An 18,225-nucleotide genomic window follows, 5' to 3' on the forward strand; every position below is an offset into this window, starting at 1 on the left:
GGTCGAATGTTTATATACCATTGGGTAGGATATATATCTGACATTCCATATCTGACCAGAGAATTGTATTGTAGGCAGCTCATTTAAAGAATAAGTCGCCATTTATGAAGATAACAATGGGATCAAATTTATCAATTGCAATGTCTACGCTGTTTAAAATTTCAAGCACGTTGTTTAAGCCTGGACGTCACTCTAACAACTACTCTTTGAACTTTTTAAACATCTGTTTCAACTTTTTAACAAGTTGTTTAAAAGTTTTAAAAATTACAAAAAAGTCTAAACAACTTGTTGTTAGAGTGACAAGCAACGTGCTATTTTTTATACTGTGAACAGTATAGGGATAATAGCCCTAATTCCGCCAGTCAAAAAATAGTTCCAAAGTCATTTATATATCTTCCCATTTTGGGCAAGGAAGTTCACTAGTTACCATTTCTAGGATAAGTGTTAGATTTTCAATCATATTCATACACTTTTGTCAATCAGCAACATCAAATTGAAAAAAAAATCGAATGGGTTGGGTCGAATGAATATCTTTAGCCCTCCTGTTGTAATTAGGCTCATGGAACCTCAAATGAAATTCTTATTCCCCTTTTGGCGTATCATACTATTACGGTCTCCAATTTAATTTTTGCCACTCCCACTTATCGATGTTCCCACGTTCACTCGACTCGACAAGTCAACGAAAAGTAAAGTAAGTTTGTTTTTGTTTTGAGGAACTTTGAGCCGGGAGCTGGTAAATTAAGACTCATCCACGCATGATAAACCGGCGGCTTCCCTTCAGGTAATTAGTACGTTATTTAGATGGTTTTCTTTGTTGACGCAAATGCAAAATCCTTCGATTTTGAAGCGGCGTCAGCGGGCAGTGCTCGACTTGCTACCCTAGAGTTCAGCGATGCATGAGTGGTGTCTTACGCCTAGTTCGTCGCAGGACGTGGGAATTCGAGAGGCCGGAGGCGGGCGCGGGCATTATTTAATTGACAACAATTAATTAAACTAGTTAGGCTATGCACTGGCAGTAATTTGGCACTAGATATGTGCTGTAGACATGTGTCCAAAAAGTAAATAGGCGAGTTGGCCTTACATTTTCTTTTTTAAAGAATTGCAAGCTGTCTGAGTACGAGGAGAAATAACATTTAATTAACAAACATATAGCCTAAAATGTTTAAAAACTCCTCAAAACACTCAGACGGCTGCCAGCTGTCTCTAATAAAAGTTTCACAAGATGATCGATTTAGAAATAGAATCCAGACATTAATTCAAGACATTTTGTCTGTGTTGTTAATTAAATGTTATTTCTCCTCGTACTCAGACAGCTTGCGATTGTGCAGCCGCCATCATGGGGTTAACAATGCAAAATCCCCAAACAGGTCTCATCGATATTTTTCTTTATTTCATAAAAATATATAAAAAGAACTGGACCAAAATAAAGATTATCATTCCGTTTTGGCCTGAAATGCACCAAAACAGGAAAAAATAAACTTAAGAAAAAAAACAGTGACTTTGGCTGTCGCGCAACTCCCACTTCCCTGGGTTATCTGAATATAATTTAATACTCTGTAATTGGCAAGTGGAGCCAACAGAGTTCAGTGGAACAACCAAAACAGAGACCAAAGCTTTTGGTCTAGATAAAGATAAACTTAGGATTAGCTCAGCGACATCTTGACTTCACATTTTCTGGCCGCCAAGTTGATTATCTATGATGTGACATGTTTCCATTGCTCCTCTCAGAGGGTCAAAAAGTCTTAGGTCAGCATATAGACTTTAAAATTCCTATTTTTAGCCACTAGCCCACACAGTACAGCCTATAGGGATGGACCAATATGCTACATGCATTTCCAGGCACATTTTATGGAATAGTCTTTTGTGATTTGGGTGGGTGTTCGTAGTAATTTCTGGTTTTATGAATTGATTTGGATTTTACTTCATTCAGGGCCAACACTTCAAGCAACTAATTACCCAAGCCTTCTACAATATTGATACACTTCATTATGAGGTTTCTTCTATCCTTGTCTGCATTGGTGTTCTCTCTGATGACCTTGAGCCATTGTGAAGGTCAACTTGATAGTAGTAATAGGGAAGATGATAACACTGTGGATGGAGTCTCAGGAAGCAAAGAATCGGCGGTTGGGTCCAAACTAGAATGGGATCCTAATGGATACTTTACATTTTGTCCCTGCATGGGTAAGATTGCATTGCTAATTAAGTGAAATGTTCATTTATGTAAACGTATTCCTCTAGAGCAATTTTTCTGTAATCCAGTAATTTTCCTCATAATGTTCATCCTATGAATTCAAGTCACCATTCTCCAAGCCAGTTTCAATGTTAAAAAAATACTACAGAGAGATTGACTTTGTGAAAGTAGTGTCATATTGGGATGTTTCTGCACTGCTATTCAATCTTAACTACACACAGTCTTATAATACTTTCTAATTTTGGGGTGTTTGTGATTGAATTAATGAGCTGTCAATTTTTCCCAAATAATTGGAGAAATCTTTCTTTCAAAAGTATTTTTTGTCACTTGGTTGATCCAAGTTGGTCTAATACTTTAGTATTGTAATCATACATTTAGAAAAAAAAGTTGTTAAATATTTTTTAGCCCACGCATTGCCTCGATTAAGCTTGTAGAACATTATCAGTGCTCAGTGTTGACTTGTCATATAGAAAAGTTGAAAAGATATTATGATTGATATGTTAACATCTTACAGCTTACATGAATTTTATTAGAGTCTGCTTCATAATGGTATGTTTAAATTAATCAAAATTTGGTCACATTTCTTTTTCATTTATTCAAATAACCAATTAAACAAATTATATGAATTAACTCAGTAACTAGAAGCATACTTTAATTGGTCTTTTTTTTCTTCTTAAAATAATCTGATTTCTGACAGGGAGGTTTGGAAACCAAGCAGAACACTATCTGGGAGCCTTAGCCTTTGGTAAAGCAATGAATAGAACAATTATCTTGCCTCCTTTCAGGACATATGTGAGTATGAATTATTATACAGGAAATTTGTACAGTTGAGGTTTAAACATATTCAAAATTCCTAGTACAATAATATGCCAATGGCAGTCTGTACTTTACAGGAAGAAGAAAATATGTTCATACAGAATCCAATAAAATGCTCTTATAAGTGTGTGTAATGTGTCAAAGGAATCTGGAATTGTGATAAAATCACAGAATAAGCATTGAATTCCATTCAGGTTTCAATAACCCACTGTCTTACATGAGCTTATCTGTGTTAAACTTCAGTGTTATCTAGCTCTATCAGTCTATGATAATACTGGAAAATCAATCTTGGTTTTAGAGGCGTTCTCGTTAAATCAGAGTTTCTTTCAACTGCTTTCAATCATTTACTTAGTATACTAGGTCAAATGATTCTTCTTGTTTGATGGCACACATTACAGGTCAAAGATAAATTATTTCACCTTTCATCCATCAGATGAAACAGATCAAGGGCCCGTTTCATAAAGGGTTACAACTGTTGTAACTTTGCCATTATGGCAAATACCATGGCAACAGGGCTCAGCAGCCAATCAAAATCAAGGTTACCATGGTAGTTGCCATGATGGCAAAGTTACAACAGTTGCAGCTCTTTATGAAACAGGCCCCTGGAGACACATACTGTACATGTAGTCAAGAATGTCAAACCTCAAAATATTTAATATCACAGTGTTGTAATGTTCTGAATCACCATTTTTCTCTGTGAGTCCTTTATGTTTGTGCTTTTCTTTTCACATTTCATGTCAGGTCAACATCCCTTTCACAGACTGGTTCCAGTTTGAGCCTCTTCTAGAGTTCTATCCCCGTCTCATCACCATGGAAACATTCATGGAGGAACTAGCTCCCAAGTACTGGCCTGAGGAAGAGAGGAAGGGTTACTGCTGGCTTAATCTCAATAGTGATTCTCCATGTGAAATGAAGAGAGGTAGGCTAATTGGTCCAATGTCATTCCATCTAATAGGCATTCCAACGTTAGCTCTTTTCAGTGCCATTTTAAATCATCCACCTCAAAACCAACAATATGTAGCCAGGGACAGTTCTCTGTTAATTGCCAAAATTAGTTTGGATTTCGCAAATTAGAATTTAGAATATTAGCTTACCTGATTAAGTAGCTCTTCTTCATACTGTCAAAAAGTATGAAGTTTTTACGTTCAACAAAAGACAAGATATTTTATTACACCAAGTTTTGCATGCTGCATCTAATTTTCACCAATCGCACAGTGTGCACATCTTACGCTTGAAGGAACCTCAATCTTCAAACCTTGGGGTTTTTTTACATACCTTGTAACATACCTTGTTGCGGGCGTAAAGTTTTACCTATGAAAAACTTGTTTGCCCCTCTCCTTCCAATTTCTTGATTTCTTGATTTCATAAAGTCAGTACAGTGGAACAAAACTGGAACTAGTTGTATGGCAATGTGTGGTTTCAGCAAGTTAATAATGAAAACATGGGCATGTAAAAGATAGGTTTGGGTTAAGCTTATCCTTATTCGGCCTCCAAGATTTCTGCAAGTTTGATTTGAAAGAGTTTATGGAAGTACTCTTCACTACTTGGCTTGGCAAGTTATTCCACTCAGATACTACTCGATGTGAGAAAGAATTTTGTCTCTTTCGAGTATTTGCTCTAGGTTTCTCGATCTTATATATATGTCCTCTAGTTCTGGAGTCTTCATTGAATTTGAAAAGTTTAGAAGTCTCTAAATCGTCAGTTCCTTGAGTTATTCGGAAAACTTGGATAAGATCTGCTCTGTGACGTCGGTAAGATAATGAAGGTAACTTCGATTGGGCCAATCTTTCCGGGTAACTCTTGTCGTGTAAACACGGAACTGCTTTTGTAGCTCTTTGTTGAACTCTTTCGAGTTTCGTCTGATCCTTCTTTAAGTATGGATGCCAAATCTGAGAACAAAACTCCAAAGCAGGTCGAACTATGGACTTATAAAGTAGCTTGAAGCTCTTAGGTTCAAGGAAAGAGAAAGATCTCTTGATAATCCCCATCTTCTTATTTCCTGCCTTTGCTATCTGATCTATATGCTGAGAAAAACTTAGCTGATCGTCGAAAATGACTCCTAGGTCCTTTTCACTGTGGCTCGTTTCGATGGTCGGGCCATTCAAACTTAACTTATAGTCATAGTGCAGGTTCTTTCTGCCATAGTGAAGGACTTTACACTTTCCTGTATTGAAGGGAAGTTGCCATCTGATTGCCCAATTTTGAATCCTCAGTAAATCAGCTTGAAGGATTTCCCATTCTTGATCGTTGTTAACTTCAGCAAATAATTTGGTATCATCAGCAAATAACTTAATAACACTTGCTTGAGAAGTTAGGACATCTGGTAAATCATTTATGAAAATCAGAAATAGCTCAGGACCGATAACACTCCCTTGGGGAATTCCACTACTGACTCCAACAGAATTCGAGATAACTCCATTAACAACCACCCGTTGCTCTCTGTTCTTTAAGAAGGATCTGATCCAGTTCAAGACACTACCTCTGATTCCATATGAATGAAGCTTAAGCAGAAGTCTTCGATGGGGGACACTATCAAATGCTTTTTTGTAGTCCAAATAGATACAGTCAATTGACTTTCCTTTATCCAAATCCTTAGTCCATTCCTCAATAACTTCCAGAAGTTGAGTAGCACATGATTTACCTTTTCTGAATCCATGTTGATGTGAGCTATACAGCTATACAGCTGGTTTGTAACCATGTGATTAATAATCTTTTCTCAAATAATCTGTTCCATAACTTTGCCAATTGTACTTGTTAAACTCACTGGTCTATAATTGTTGGGATTACGTTTATCTCCTCTTTTAAATAGTGGAGTTACATTCGCCATCTTCCAAGCTACAGGAACGGAACCACTCCTCAAGGATTCATTGAAGAGATCGGCAAGTGGTTGGGCTAATTCATCTGCAAGTTCTTTCAATATCCGATTTGGAATCTCGTCCGGCCCTGGAGACTTAGTTTTGTCCAGCATCAATAATCTTTCCAGAACCATATCTCTTGTAATGTCAATATCATTAAGAATAGAGTCAAAGGATCTCTCAGGAAATGAAGAGAGATTACTGATATCTTCTTGCGTAAATATTGATGCAAAGAAATCATTTAACACCTCAGCTTTTTCTTAAAGGTCTCACTGAATTTCCTCAGCATTCAAACTATTACTTGTGTGGATTGTTGTTTATTATTGTGACAAGTTATTTTCTCATTTTAATTTTATATTCTCTTTTTACCATAGGGAATCCATTTGGACCATTCTGGGATGGCTTTGGAATTGATTTTGCGGAAGAGTTTAAATTTGAGATTTTCAGTCATGCTGATATCAGCGATGAACATAGAATGACCAACATGAAGGAGCAATGGGATAGAAGGTAAGATGAAGTTAGAAAAAAACACAGTTTTAGTCAGAGGGTAGTAGAGTCATCAGTTGTTTCGGTATCCTCACTTGAATGTTGGTAGAATAGGTTGGACAAACATTGGTTCTACAAAGCACTACCCTCCATGCATATACTAGGGGTAATCAAGTTAAAGTTGGACCAAGATCCACGACAAGGAATGAACAAAGTCTTGACAGGATTTGCCTTCTTCTGGTGGTATTGAGTTTCAATTCAATTTATTTTTCATTCTTCAACATAAATAAGTACAAGATAGATTGATTCAATTTAAATAAAAGCATGAACAAAATTCAATATTGAAAAAAAAAATGATAACATATTCGATAAGTGATTTAAAAATTCACATACTTGTCAAGTTTAAATCAATATAATCAATATCATTAGTAAGGGAAGGCAAACTGTTTGTATGAGAGCAGAGTGGATGTAGCTGCATCTTGGTCCAATCTACACAGGCGAGACCAAGGTGTATCTTGTACGGCATTGCTAGACTTGCAACTCTCCGACGCTCTTTTAGAGATGGCCAGGTTTTCTTTTCAATAATGGCCAGTATGCTTGAAGTGTTATAGTGGCAACTCATGATGAATTATACTGGTTGTCTGGACAGACTCAAGCGTGTTAACACAAACTTGTTTTGGGGGAGGGGTCCCAGGCAGTAGAGAAATATTTTTGGACATTTTGATATGCTTTTGATATGATTTTGTGGAGTGTTTCGGCCCAGTGGATTAGTCTCTGGACTTTGAAACAGAGGGTGGTGGGTTCAAATCCCAGCCATGGCGTAGTTTACTTCAGCAAGAAATTTATCCACATTGTGCTGCACTCAACCCAGGTGAGGTGAATGGGTAACTGGCAGGAATTTATTCCTTGAATTGCAGAGCGCTGGAAGCGCATAGAGACATTATTCGTAATGTGTTATGCACTATACAAGAACTTACTTTTATTATTATTAATATGCTGTCTTCTTGATCACCCTTGAAGAGATGTATACAGCTTCTCAAAAGATTGCGTGATTTATTTTGATCTTACTACTATCACATTTCCCTGCAGTTTCCCAGTCAAGGACCATCCTGTCCTTGCATTGAAAGGGGCACCAGCCCCCTTCCCGATGAGAGAAGCTAACCGGAAGATCCAGAACTTCTTTAAATGGAACGAGAGATTGTTTGCTGAGGCCAAACATCACATGGATGAACTCTTTAACGGAGAGCCTTACGTTGGGATTCATCTTCGTACTGGTATTGATTGGGTGAGTCCTTGGCCCCTTTCTAAGATTTCAGTTCAATCCTGACTCACAGAATCAAACTAAAGTCTGAAACGTATGCTTCTAATTGGTTAAAGATCAATTACTCTTTGATTTTTTGAGGTGTGTGTGATTGCAACTTCTCGCCTGCTTCTAATTGGTTGAAGATCAAGTACTCTCTTATTTTTGGGGGTTTGTGTGATTGCATCTCTTTTACACCCGGCCACCGAGCTGATGAGTTATTAACCTGAATTATTTGGTGGCTCTGTATCTGTATTTTGGAACCATTGTTTATGCAGATGCACCCATGAATCAAGGATGTTTTTATCACAGTGTGCTAAATTTGTTAATAAAATGAAAGCAGTATTGCTTTGAAATAACAGGTCCAATGTTCAGTTTACATAAACATTTGGTTCATTACTGCAGTAACCTTTGTGATGGATGTGAATTTAGTCCCTGTGGCAAAAGCATGCATTAATTATCAGAAGCTTTAATAAGCATTGAATTTAAGTGTAATTAGTGCATAAATTCTTAATAACTATAAACCATGGTTCTTAACATATTGTAAAGGTAGTGACTCTCCTCTTCACAAGGCCTCCATTTGACATCCAATCTGAAGGACAGAGTATATTCCACTGTAACATAGCCTGCATCTATGGAACAGGGGGGCACATTTACACACAATGAGGCTTATCTGCCGAGGTGGGTGTTTCATAAAGCTGTTTGTAAGTTAAGAGCGGCTTTGATAATGACTGGTGATCCCTTCTTGTAGAAAATGGTATATTCATTGGTGATGGTTAAGCGTATAAGAAAGGTTCACCAGTTGTTCTTAAAGTTGCTCCCAGGTTACGAACAGCGTTATGAAATGGCCCCCTGGGTGGACTCAAACCAACAACCTTTGTTTTGACAGGCAGATATGCTTTACCGACTGAGTGTACTCACTCCCATTATTTTTGTGTGGCAAAGTTTTAGTCATCGGACTTGGAGCCACAATCTTTAAATCAAAATGAGTAACCTTCAACGATTTTGTTGCCTTCTAGGTGAAAGCTTGTGAGAGCGTGGAAGGGATGAGACAAATGATGGCATCACCACAATGTCACAAGGTGGGGGAGGAGCCTGTTACCAAGGCAATGTGTTACCCCACCAAGGAGATGGTACTAGCAGAAACAAGAGCAGCAGTGGAGAAATATAGGACGAGGCATGTCTACATAGCTACTGATAAACTATCCTATCAGACGGAACTACAAAAAATGTTTGGAGATAAGGTTGGTTCAACTCGGTTATATATCTTATATTATACACTTTATAAATACTGGTAATAAAAATAATAATATAGGATTTGTATAGCGCAGGTATCCACCTTGTTAGGTACTCAAAGCTCTCCTATATTACCCCAGCTAAGCTAGTCTACCAACTCGGTTATATATCTTATATTATACACTTTATAAATACCGGTAATAAAAATAATATAGGATTTGTATAGCGCAGGTATCCACCTTGTTAGGTACTCAAGGCAATCCTATATTACCCCGGCTAAGCTAGTCTACCGATTCCGGTGCTCACAGATTTTTGAGGAATTACTTCCTGCCGGTACCCAGTTAACTCACCTGGGTTGAGTGTAGCACAATGTGGGTAAATCATAAGCTGAAATTTGGAGATGGCTTTTTAAAGGATAAGATCACCTCTCTTCACTTCATCCTACTACTACTCAAACCATTGCTACTTAAGCCATATTCAGCTCATCTCATCTGGTTTACAGTCCTTTTCAGCACTTCACTCACTCTCAAGAAGAGAATATTTCTAATTTCCTCTTTTCATCCTTCCTCGTCTTTCCATTTCAATTTCTGCCTGTATTTCCTTCCCTTCTTCATATTACATATGGTGAACCGTAAACCTCCATGTTACAACCTCCACTGTGCAAACCTACAAAGATCAAGATCACCCTTTAGAAAAGTTTGCTGTAAAAATACCAGAAAATTATTTTGAAAAATAATGATAGAGGTTTGAGGAAAATCCATCAAAGATTAAGATAGTTATTAGAACTTAAGTTTTTGATATGTGACGTCATATATGATCAGCTGCCCCATGTGTTATTTAATAATTATAAAATTCAATTCAAAATGGTTTATTTAAAATACTCTCTTTGCGGCAAAAGCTTAAATTGCAAAAGTTTACATTTCAAACAAGATCATAAAAGACAAGGTGAAAATAACTTTGTACTACAAACAAATTTCAAAATAGACATATATGTAACATATATGTATTGATCAAATCGGGAAATGTGCAAAATAAATGTAAATATACCTAATGTTTTACCATGATCACTTTAGATTTTCTTGTTTGTATAAATTTCATTGGTTCATGATGACTCTACGATTACTTCTTTCTGGAGCAGGTGTGAGATAATTTGTCTGTTGATATACTGAAGGTACATGTTCAATCAAATCAATTTTCAATTTCTTTAAAAATGACATATATTTGATTTTTACACAATATATGGGGAAGCTTGCATTTAACGTCAAACATCAAAACAAGAAATGAAATCTAAATATCTTTTTTTTATCTTTGGTGGCTTTTTTCTCAAACCTTCACCAATATATTTTTTTTTCATTTTTTCTATTTTTTCAATAAACTATATGGTAGGGTGAACTTCTTGTTTGAAAAGAAAGATTGTTTTAGTCATATTAATGTTGGTGGATTATGATTTCATAAGAAGAATCTTCTGGTATGTGTGTACATCCACCCCCCCCCCCCTTTATTTGGGACTGTTAAAAATGACTTATCTCTGTTTTCTAGTTTACATGAAAAGTTATAGTTCTCTTAAATTACCATGTCTTGTAATGCTAGGCTCACACCAACGGCGCTTTGATGGCGCTTTAAAGCGGCGTGCAAAGCGGCGGCAAAGCGTAACAAAGCTTAATTAAAGCGTAAAGACCGTAATAGAGCATGAGAAAGCTTTGAGCAATTTGGTACATTCGGCAAGAGCGCCAAATTTTTTTAAACTGTTTAAAAATTTTAGGCGATCTGTCACGGATTGCTTAAAGCGGGAAGAGCGTATTAAAGCTTATCAAAGCGTCACAAAGCTTAACAAAGTCGTAGGAAAGCTTAACAGAGTTTAAGAGAGCTTGGTTCAAAGCGGTGACCCCATTTTGGACGCTCTTTCACCACTTGACACGCTTTGTTAAGATGTCTTAAGATTTGATAAGATCTGGCATCAAGACTTGACACGCTTTCCCACGCTTTCATCAAGGATTGACACGATTTTCCACGCTTTCATCAAGGATTGACACGCTTTGTCAGGCTCTGTCACGCTTTGTTACGAATGGCTAGCTCTCTCACGCTCTCACACGACACACACGCTCTGTCACCATCCCTATTAATACCGACGGGACTCGAGTTCTTATAATTTCAATTGTCCGAGTGAAAGAAGTTCTAAATCTGGTGAACTTTAAATCTACTATAAAGTAAAATATGGGACCCAAGAGAGGTCGAGACACAACCAAGAAGAACCAGAGAAGAGGACGCAGAGACCATGTCGTTGAGATTCAGAGGGCTAGATCTCCAACTCCACCGCAGCCAGAAGAAGACATACTGGTGCCAGAGCAGCCACAGCCTGTCATAGAGTCTGGGGAAGATCAGTCTGTCATAGAGTCAGGGGAAGATCTCCCAGAAATCCCATCAGTTTCAGCAGCCCGCAAAAGGCGTAAGAATAAGCCTTATTATTATGCCCAGCTGAAAGAGGCTCAGAAAGAAGAGTTGATTGATTGGTTAAAACAGAACCCGTGCATCTACTCCAAGAGGCTGTTTGAGTACAAAGACGCACCCCAAAAGGAGAAGCTGTGGGAAGACAAAGCCAAAGCGATGGGTTTGGAGGTGGCAGCCCTAAAAACCTTCTACAAATCAAACAGAACCCAAATGAGCCGCCTGAAGAAGAGTGTTGGGAAGTCTGGTGATGGTACAGATGTTTTAGAGGACCTGTCTGCTACTGATCGATGGATCTGGGAAAACTTCTCATTTCTAAAGGATCACATCGAGACAGTTGAGCGCAGAAACGTCGTCAGCATCCATGGCACAACTGAGAGGGATGCAGGCAGGACAGCACCAACATCCACGTCTACTGGGTCAGCAGCCGCAGTACCACCTACAGCAGCCTCCAACATCCAGTCAAACTTTGGGTCAGAGTCACAGTCTACAGACCCCTCCTCTCGAAGACATTACAAAGAGAGTGCTGACCTCAAACAAACTCTGATGGAGTACATTTCTGGTTCCAAGAAAGTGGGTTCCTCCCCCTTTGCCAGACATATAGACGAGGGACTCGCTGAGCTTCCCAGCGACATCAGACGCACGACACAGATAAAGTTGATGACTGTTCTTCATGAGGGGCAGAAACAGGCTGAAGAGCGCCAGGAGATGCAGCAGCAGGTGCCTAGTACACTGCAGCATACCTTCCGACAGCAGCAGCAACAGGTCGCCCCCTTCCAGCCAAACCCTCCGCCGTACCTTCCCAGCTCCACCAGTAGGCATGACCCCTCCAGATTGATGTCACAGAATCACCAATGGCAGCCTCCACCATCCCAGTGGCCAACCCAGATGACAGGACAACAGACCAGTCTCTGGCGCTCCCAAGACCCTCAGTTCATGAGTTCACAGTTCCCTGCCATGTACTCACAACGGTCGTTGAGATCCCCCGTTCTCATGGACCTGGACACGGGAACAACACGCCCCGTCTCACCCATACCAAGATCATCCACTCCCTTCACTGATACCAGCTCTCAAGGGCATGGTGCTGCTGCTACTGCCGCTGCTGACAAGACTACCGACTCCCTGAATCTGACTGACATTGTAAACAGTGCCATAACCGCTGCAGGTATCTCCACCAGGCCACCATCTCCTCTGAGAACTCCTCCAGGACCGGAAGATGACACCACCAAGAAGTGAATTCAGTAGCATTTTTGAATTGACACGGGAGATTTTTCAATTTTATATGCTGTATTAACTTTTGATAGTTTGATGTTATAATATTTGTCTGTACATTGTATTATGTACATGATGTATGATAAGACAAAGAAGGGTTTTTGTTTGTTACAACGTTTTGGAAAAATTAATAATGTTTGCTTTGAAAGTTGTAAATGTGTTATATCAAGTTGGATATATAATTATAATGATTTGGAAACAGTGATTATAATGTTTGCTTTGAAACGTTTAAATGTATCATATTAAAGGTTTGAAACGACTAAATATGTACAATTCAGTGAAATACTTGTTGCAATAGTTTTACCAAAGAAAAAATAAAGCAATGACCGATTATCGAAAGTTGCTGGTAAAAGTTTTCTTTATTATATTGTTAACTTGTACTGCCGAAAATTTGAACATGAAATTATTATTATTTCGGAAGTTACCCACTCATCAGACCCGACAAAAACAGAATGTCGCAATTCAATACGTTTGCCGATATGTTTATGTAATGCAAATTAAAGCACGATCTTTCTTATTAAAACTTTTCTAAAACAAATTAAGCTATATGCCTACATGTTAAAATAAAAATACATGTCATTGAAAACTATTCAATTTAATTATTTTCAAATCAAATTTGTTGCAAAAGCCATTGAAACATACGTAACCATGATTTCAAGTCTTCCTTTAAATAATAAAAATAAAACAAAACAAATAAAAACACAGTGTCCTACAAAAAAAAACACCTGCACACTTCCGGTCCGGAATGCACAACAATAACGATATCATTGGAAAGAGTAGCATTTTAAAAGTAAATGACCAAAACATCACGAAATATGATTTTGTAGTTTTTATTTTATTACACTTTTTGCGAAGGGATGCAAGCAATGAAATCATGTACTTTTGAGAAATTTCCCATAGGCCCTACAGCTAAGGATTCGTTCAGCCTGATTTTTACCGCTTACAGACCTTTGCAAGAAGTATTATAACACAAAAACCACTAAACGTTATTTTGGTATTATTGGATCATTTACTTAATGAAGAGTTGGTCTCTTCAATGAATAAAAAAATAATAATAAAAAAAAACGACCGGAAGTGTACCGGAAATTTTTTATGGGACACCCTGTATAAAACACAATAAGGTAGAAAAGGCAATAGAGTAAAACAATAAAAAGAAAAACTCTAATGAAGACATTGAGTTTTCCACCAAGCTCTTCCCTTTTATTTTTTTATTATATTTATGTTTTTAATTTTGTAATGTCTTATGCTCTATTTCCTTAGTTTTATTTTCTCTGTTAAAATAATGGTTATTCATCTCACATATAAAATTGATTTTCTTACTATTTTTTTGATTTGTAGGAAAATCAATTTGTAATAATTTGTAATAATCAATTAAAAAAGGCGTATTTTCAAGATATCTTATCGCACATAATTATATTAATTTCAAATTATGCAACTTGATTCCTTTAAATTTTCACTCCTGATTCACAATAGTAGTATTATCTAATTTTTCTGTATTTTTATTTTTACAAGCAGATGAAATACATAACACCAATAACATCTTCACAAGAACACATGATACAAAACTTATTTCAAACTTATATTAAAAATAAACAAAGTGTGCATATGGGAAAATGTTCTTATTTCCATAAACAAAAGTCTTTATCTTCATCATCTGCTTCTGACGATATCTGAGCCATTCCTTTCTTAACTCAATCAGGAAGTACCACCCCAGCCATTCTTTGTTGCCAGTCAACAGCACCCACTGGAGAGACGAAGTATTCTCTGAGATGATCTCTCTGATGTCTTGCATCCACAGTGGCGAGGTTACCCCTTGCAGGTGGTTGCGGAACATCTTCCCAGTGAGGTCCATCTCTCCAGCCCCCTGGTGCGAAGTTGTGCTCTTCATCTTCGTGGTCCACCGCATTGGCTGCCAGCGCCACCCTCTTCCTCAGCAGGTTGTGGAGCACCACAGCAGTCTCTACCAAATCTCTGACGTTATCTACCTTCTGTTCCAGTGTTCCCAATAGGCACCGGAACCTGTTGGCCATGATGCCAAAGGCATTCTCCACCACTCTTCTTCCCCTTGAGATCCTGTAGTTGCAGATCCTCTGTTCATCTGTCATTCCTCTTCTACTGTATGGCTTCATCATGTAGCTCTTCAGGGCAAAAGCATCGTCACCCAGGATGAAGTAGGGAATATCAGGCTGATTTTCTCCAGGAAGAGGGCATGGTGGTGGGAGTCCTATGGACCCATCTTCTAGGCATTCGAAGAGCTCAGAGTCTGCGAATATCTGGGAGTCAGACATGTGTCCTTTACCTCCCAGCTCAATCCAGATGAACTTGTAGTCTGCATCTACCAATGCCAGTAGTGGTATAGAGAAGAACCCCTTGTAGTTGTGGTAAAGACTGCCTGTGTTTGCTGGCTTCTTAATGGCTATGTGCTTTCCATCCAAGGCACCAATTGCATGGGGGATATTCCATCTCTGTTCAAACTGCTGGGCAAGGGTGCTCCATGCTTCAGGGGTGGTAGGTATGTTGAAGACCTCATCTTTATACGCCTCTACAATGGCCCTGCACACTCCTGGAATCAGCTCTGATATGGTTGAGATGCCACATCTAAAACCATATGCCAGTGATCTGTAGTTGTCCCCAGTGGCCAGATGTCTCAAGGTGATTGCCAGTTTGAGGCCAGCTGACAAAGGGTGCCTGTAGTTAGTCTTTTGCTTCTGGATGACTGGTGCCACTCTCGCAAGGATCTCATCGAACACTTCAGGGGTCACTCTAGTGAAGTTTGTGAAGGCAACAGGGTCCTCTAACCTCAGCTGTGTGTCCAAGAGGATAGTGTACTGGCCATACTGCTGTCTTCGTTCTTCAGTGAGCCATGGCCTGGTCCAGCAGCACCTGATGAATTGTCTTCTCCCTCCTGCTGGTAGTTCATTCTTCTCTTGTCTTTGCTGTTCTTCCTCTCTCTCCTCTGCCTCGAGGGCTAGGATGTAGTTGTATAGCAGGGAGACAAAGGTCATGTCTACATCATAAGATGGTTCATACTCTGATACATATTGAACTTCCATATCTTGTTCTTCTCGAAATTTTTTTTGCAATGATTTCGTGTATCTGCTGCATCTTTATATATACTCTGGATCAGAGGCGGGTTGCAATCAGATCTCAAATTTTGTCATTGCGTAACAGTGCTTAACAGAGCCTATCAATGCACAAGTGAGCTTGATAATCGTATCAGAGCATTATTTAAAGCGTGAAAGGCGCATCAAAGCTTATCAAAGAGTAATAAAGCATATCAAAGCGTGATTTAAAGCGTAATAAATCTTGATCAATCGGCATCAAAGCGTGAGAGCCGTAGCGATTCGGGAAATAATTTGTCGACCAAAGCGGGAACGAACTTCGTTTCAGAGCGTATCAGAGCTTATCAGAGCATATTATATCTGATGAGATCGTGAGATTTTTTTTAAATTAAAAAAAAAATGACGCCGAATTGATCGCCGATTTAAAGCGCGGCATTCGCCGTTGGTGTGAACTTAGCATAAGTAAAGTGAAGTAAGAATAGAGATAACTGTGGTTCTATTTAATACACTATTGTGTTTCAAAAAGATTGTGTTATTATATATAGAAATGTGAAATTACATGTATTTAACCAATTGGTATTGATGGATTAATATATATTCTAGATTTGTCATTGTAAATGTGATAAGATATTGAAAGTAAGTGTGTCTAATGCTTTTATTGATTTTCCAATGAAAAAAAAAATTGAAGAGATAAAAAAAGAATTTTTGTTACCTCTAATTATAATTTTTTCCTTTCAACAACACCAGGTCAAAGTTCATCATCTCGATCCCCACTTGCCGCAGATTGACCTCATTATTCTTGGCCAATCAGAATTCTTCATTGGTAATTGTGTCTCATCGTTCACATCATTTGTGAAGCGGGAGAGAGACGGGAATGGGAAACCCTCAACATTCTGGAGTTTAGGCCTTTGATGTAGCCATAATCACCTCAAAACCAACAATAAGTTGCCCAAATGAATTTTGGAATTTCAATTTAGCTTGAAAAAGCTGTATGAAGACGATGTATAGCTTGTTAATGTTGAACAATAACCCACACAAGTAGTTGAGTGAATACAGAAGAGATTCTGTGAAAACTTATTCAAAGATTTAGGAGAAATCAAGGTTTAAAGTTTGGGGATCACCTAAGAATGAGATGTGCACACTGCAATCTCGATGAACCTTCCACACAGTCTGAAAAAAAAATATGTTGTCAAAAAATATTTAATTCTGTATTTTTGCTTAACTTTTTCGGCTTCAAATTTTGACAGTAGGAAGAACAGGAATGATTCTTTCAGATAAGCTGTTTTTCTCCTTTTTGAAGACAAAAAAGACCTTGTGCATATGCCGTCACAACCTCATACTGATTTCTCTCAGAGGAAAGCATGTAATTGTAAGCGGAGTTTTCAGAGATGCGCCAGCAGCAGATCCCCAATGCATTCAAGCCAATGGCTTAAGCCTTGAGATGGCGGTGTGATGATGTTCATGCACAAGGTCTATTACAATTTTAGCTATTGATTAATATCTTCCTTAGTGACTTTTTGTTGGTTTTGGGATGGCCGGTTCATATATCTTCTCGAAAATCATGTCTTTCAATTTTTTTACTCTTTCTGGGACCAATGTATTAAATGTGGTGATATTCATCAGTGTATGTCTCTGTTTTAGTACTCAGGTATGAAGCAAAGTCTTTCCACTATTTTAATATCTTGCGACTATGCTGGTATCTTGATTATGACAGGATTTATTTATGGTACTCATTTACAATGATGTAAAATTGGGTTTATACATGTAGTTAGTCATTCATTATAATATTAGTTGGTTGAATTCCCAGATTTGCTTGCCACTACTTAATACAGTTTTATATCATGTCATTTATTTGGTATATGCTTTTTCCAATGTCCTCTGAGGGTAAATGGTGATTTGTTTTTATTATTGAGCTAGACCGGTATTCTGTTCGGATCTTTGCATTTCACTTTGCTATACCAATATGATTAGACTAATATTCATATCACTTCTAAGCATTTCACTTTATCAAGACAAATTGATGCAAAAAAAGCATATCCATAATAATTATGACATCATTGAGTTTCAAGTCAAATAGTGCGCAATGAATGTATCTAGCAGGTATGACTGTGTGTATGTTAGTTTGTTCACACTGAATGTGTGAGACAACTTCATCAACGCACTTATTTAGGAAAAAAAAGAAACTATTGATATGTGCACGTGTGATATAGCTTCTTGCATTCCTTCTCACATGCATCTTTTCATATCCAAAAACAAATCTGGGCTAGTTTATCATCCTTTAAAACCTTCAATACATTCCCTGAGCTGTAGATGTTAGGTGCTTGTTGCATCATGATGATATTTTGAAGTATAACTGTTGGTACTGCAAAAAAGTGTCTACAAGCCTGTATCTGTAGACGTGAGGCTCAGTGGAGAATCCTGAATTTGAACCACAAGGTCCAGGGTTCGAATCCCACCTTGGCACTTGCATCTTTTGGCCGGGCATATATCTACATTTGCCACTCTCCACCCAGGTGTGTAGTCAATGGGTAGCCAATAGGAAGGAATTCCTCTAATGCTCAA

General features: G+C 38.1%; 2 protein-coding genes across 3 annotated transcripts; both read left to right on the forward strand.

Annotated features, from left to right (window-relative positions):
- The first annotated feature begins 621 nt into the window (after window positions 1-621).
- On the forward strand, window positions 622-17,828 carry LOC121430773 (GDP-fucose protein O-fucosyltransferase 1-like). 2 transcript variants are annotated; one of them, XM_041628164.1, is made up of 8 exons: window positions 622-691; window positions 1,931-2,181; window positions 2,889-2,983; window positions 3,749-3,926; window positions 6,237-6,369; window positions 7,438-7,633; window positions 8,668-8,892; window positions 16,411-17,828. In XM_041628164.1, exons 2-8 carry the CDS (start codon window positions 1,989-1,991, stop codon window positions 16,573-16,575), a joined length of 1,185 nt encoding a protein of 394 aa, XP_041484098.1. In that variant the 5' UTR covers window positions 622-691; window positions 1,931-1,988; the 3' UTR covers window positions 16,576-17,828. The 2 variants fall into 2 exon arrangements, with proteins under 2 accessions (XP_041484098.1, XP_041484097.1); XM_041628163.1 differs by having other exon boundaries at window positions 628-781.
- LOC121430771 lies at window positions 10,490-13,098 on the forward strand. The gene has a single exon (XM_041628162.1). It carries the CDS (start codon window positions 11,099-11,101, stop codon window positions 12,563-12,565), a length of 1,467 nt encoding a protein of 488 aa, XP_041484096.1. The 5' UTR covers window positions 10,490-11,098; the 3' UTR covers window positions 12,566-13,098.
- Window positions 17,829-18,225: the final 397 nt, after the last annotated feature.

This window comes from Lytechinus variegatus, chromosome 17 (assembly GCF_018143015.1).
Source record: "Lytechinus variegatus isolate NC3 chromosome 17, Lvar_3.0, whole genome shotgun sequence".
Classification (NCBI taxonomy): domain Eukaryota; kingdom Metazoa; phylum Echinodermata; class Echinoidea; order Temnopleuroida; family Toxopneustidae; genus Lytechinus; species Lytechinus variegatus.

Excerpts from the sequence above, each read along its gene's own strand:
- LOC121430773 (XM_041628164.1), top strand. The coding sequence starts at position 1,989 with ATGAGGTTTCTTCTATCCTTGTCTGCATTGGTGTTCTCTCTGATGACC. Across the intron at positions 7,634-8,667 it reads TTCGTACTGGTATTGATTGG|GTGAAAGCTTGTGAGAGCGT; the intron begins GTGAGTCCTTGG and ends GTTGCCTTCTAG. Across the intron at positions 8,893-16,410 it reads AAAAAATGTTTGGAGATAAG|GTCAAAGTTCATCATCTCGA; the intron begins GTTGGTTCAACT and ends CAACAACACCAG.
- LOC121430771 (XM_041628162.1), top strand. The coding sequence starts at position 11,099 with ATGGGACCCAAGAGAGGTCGAGACACAACCAAGAAGAACCAGAGAAGA.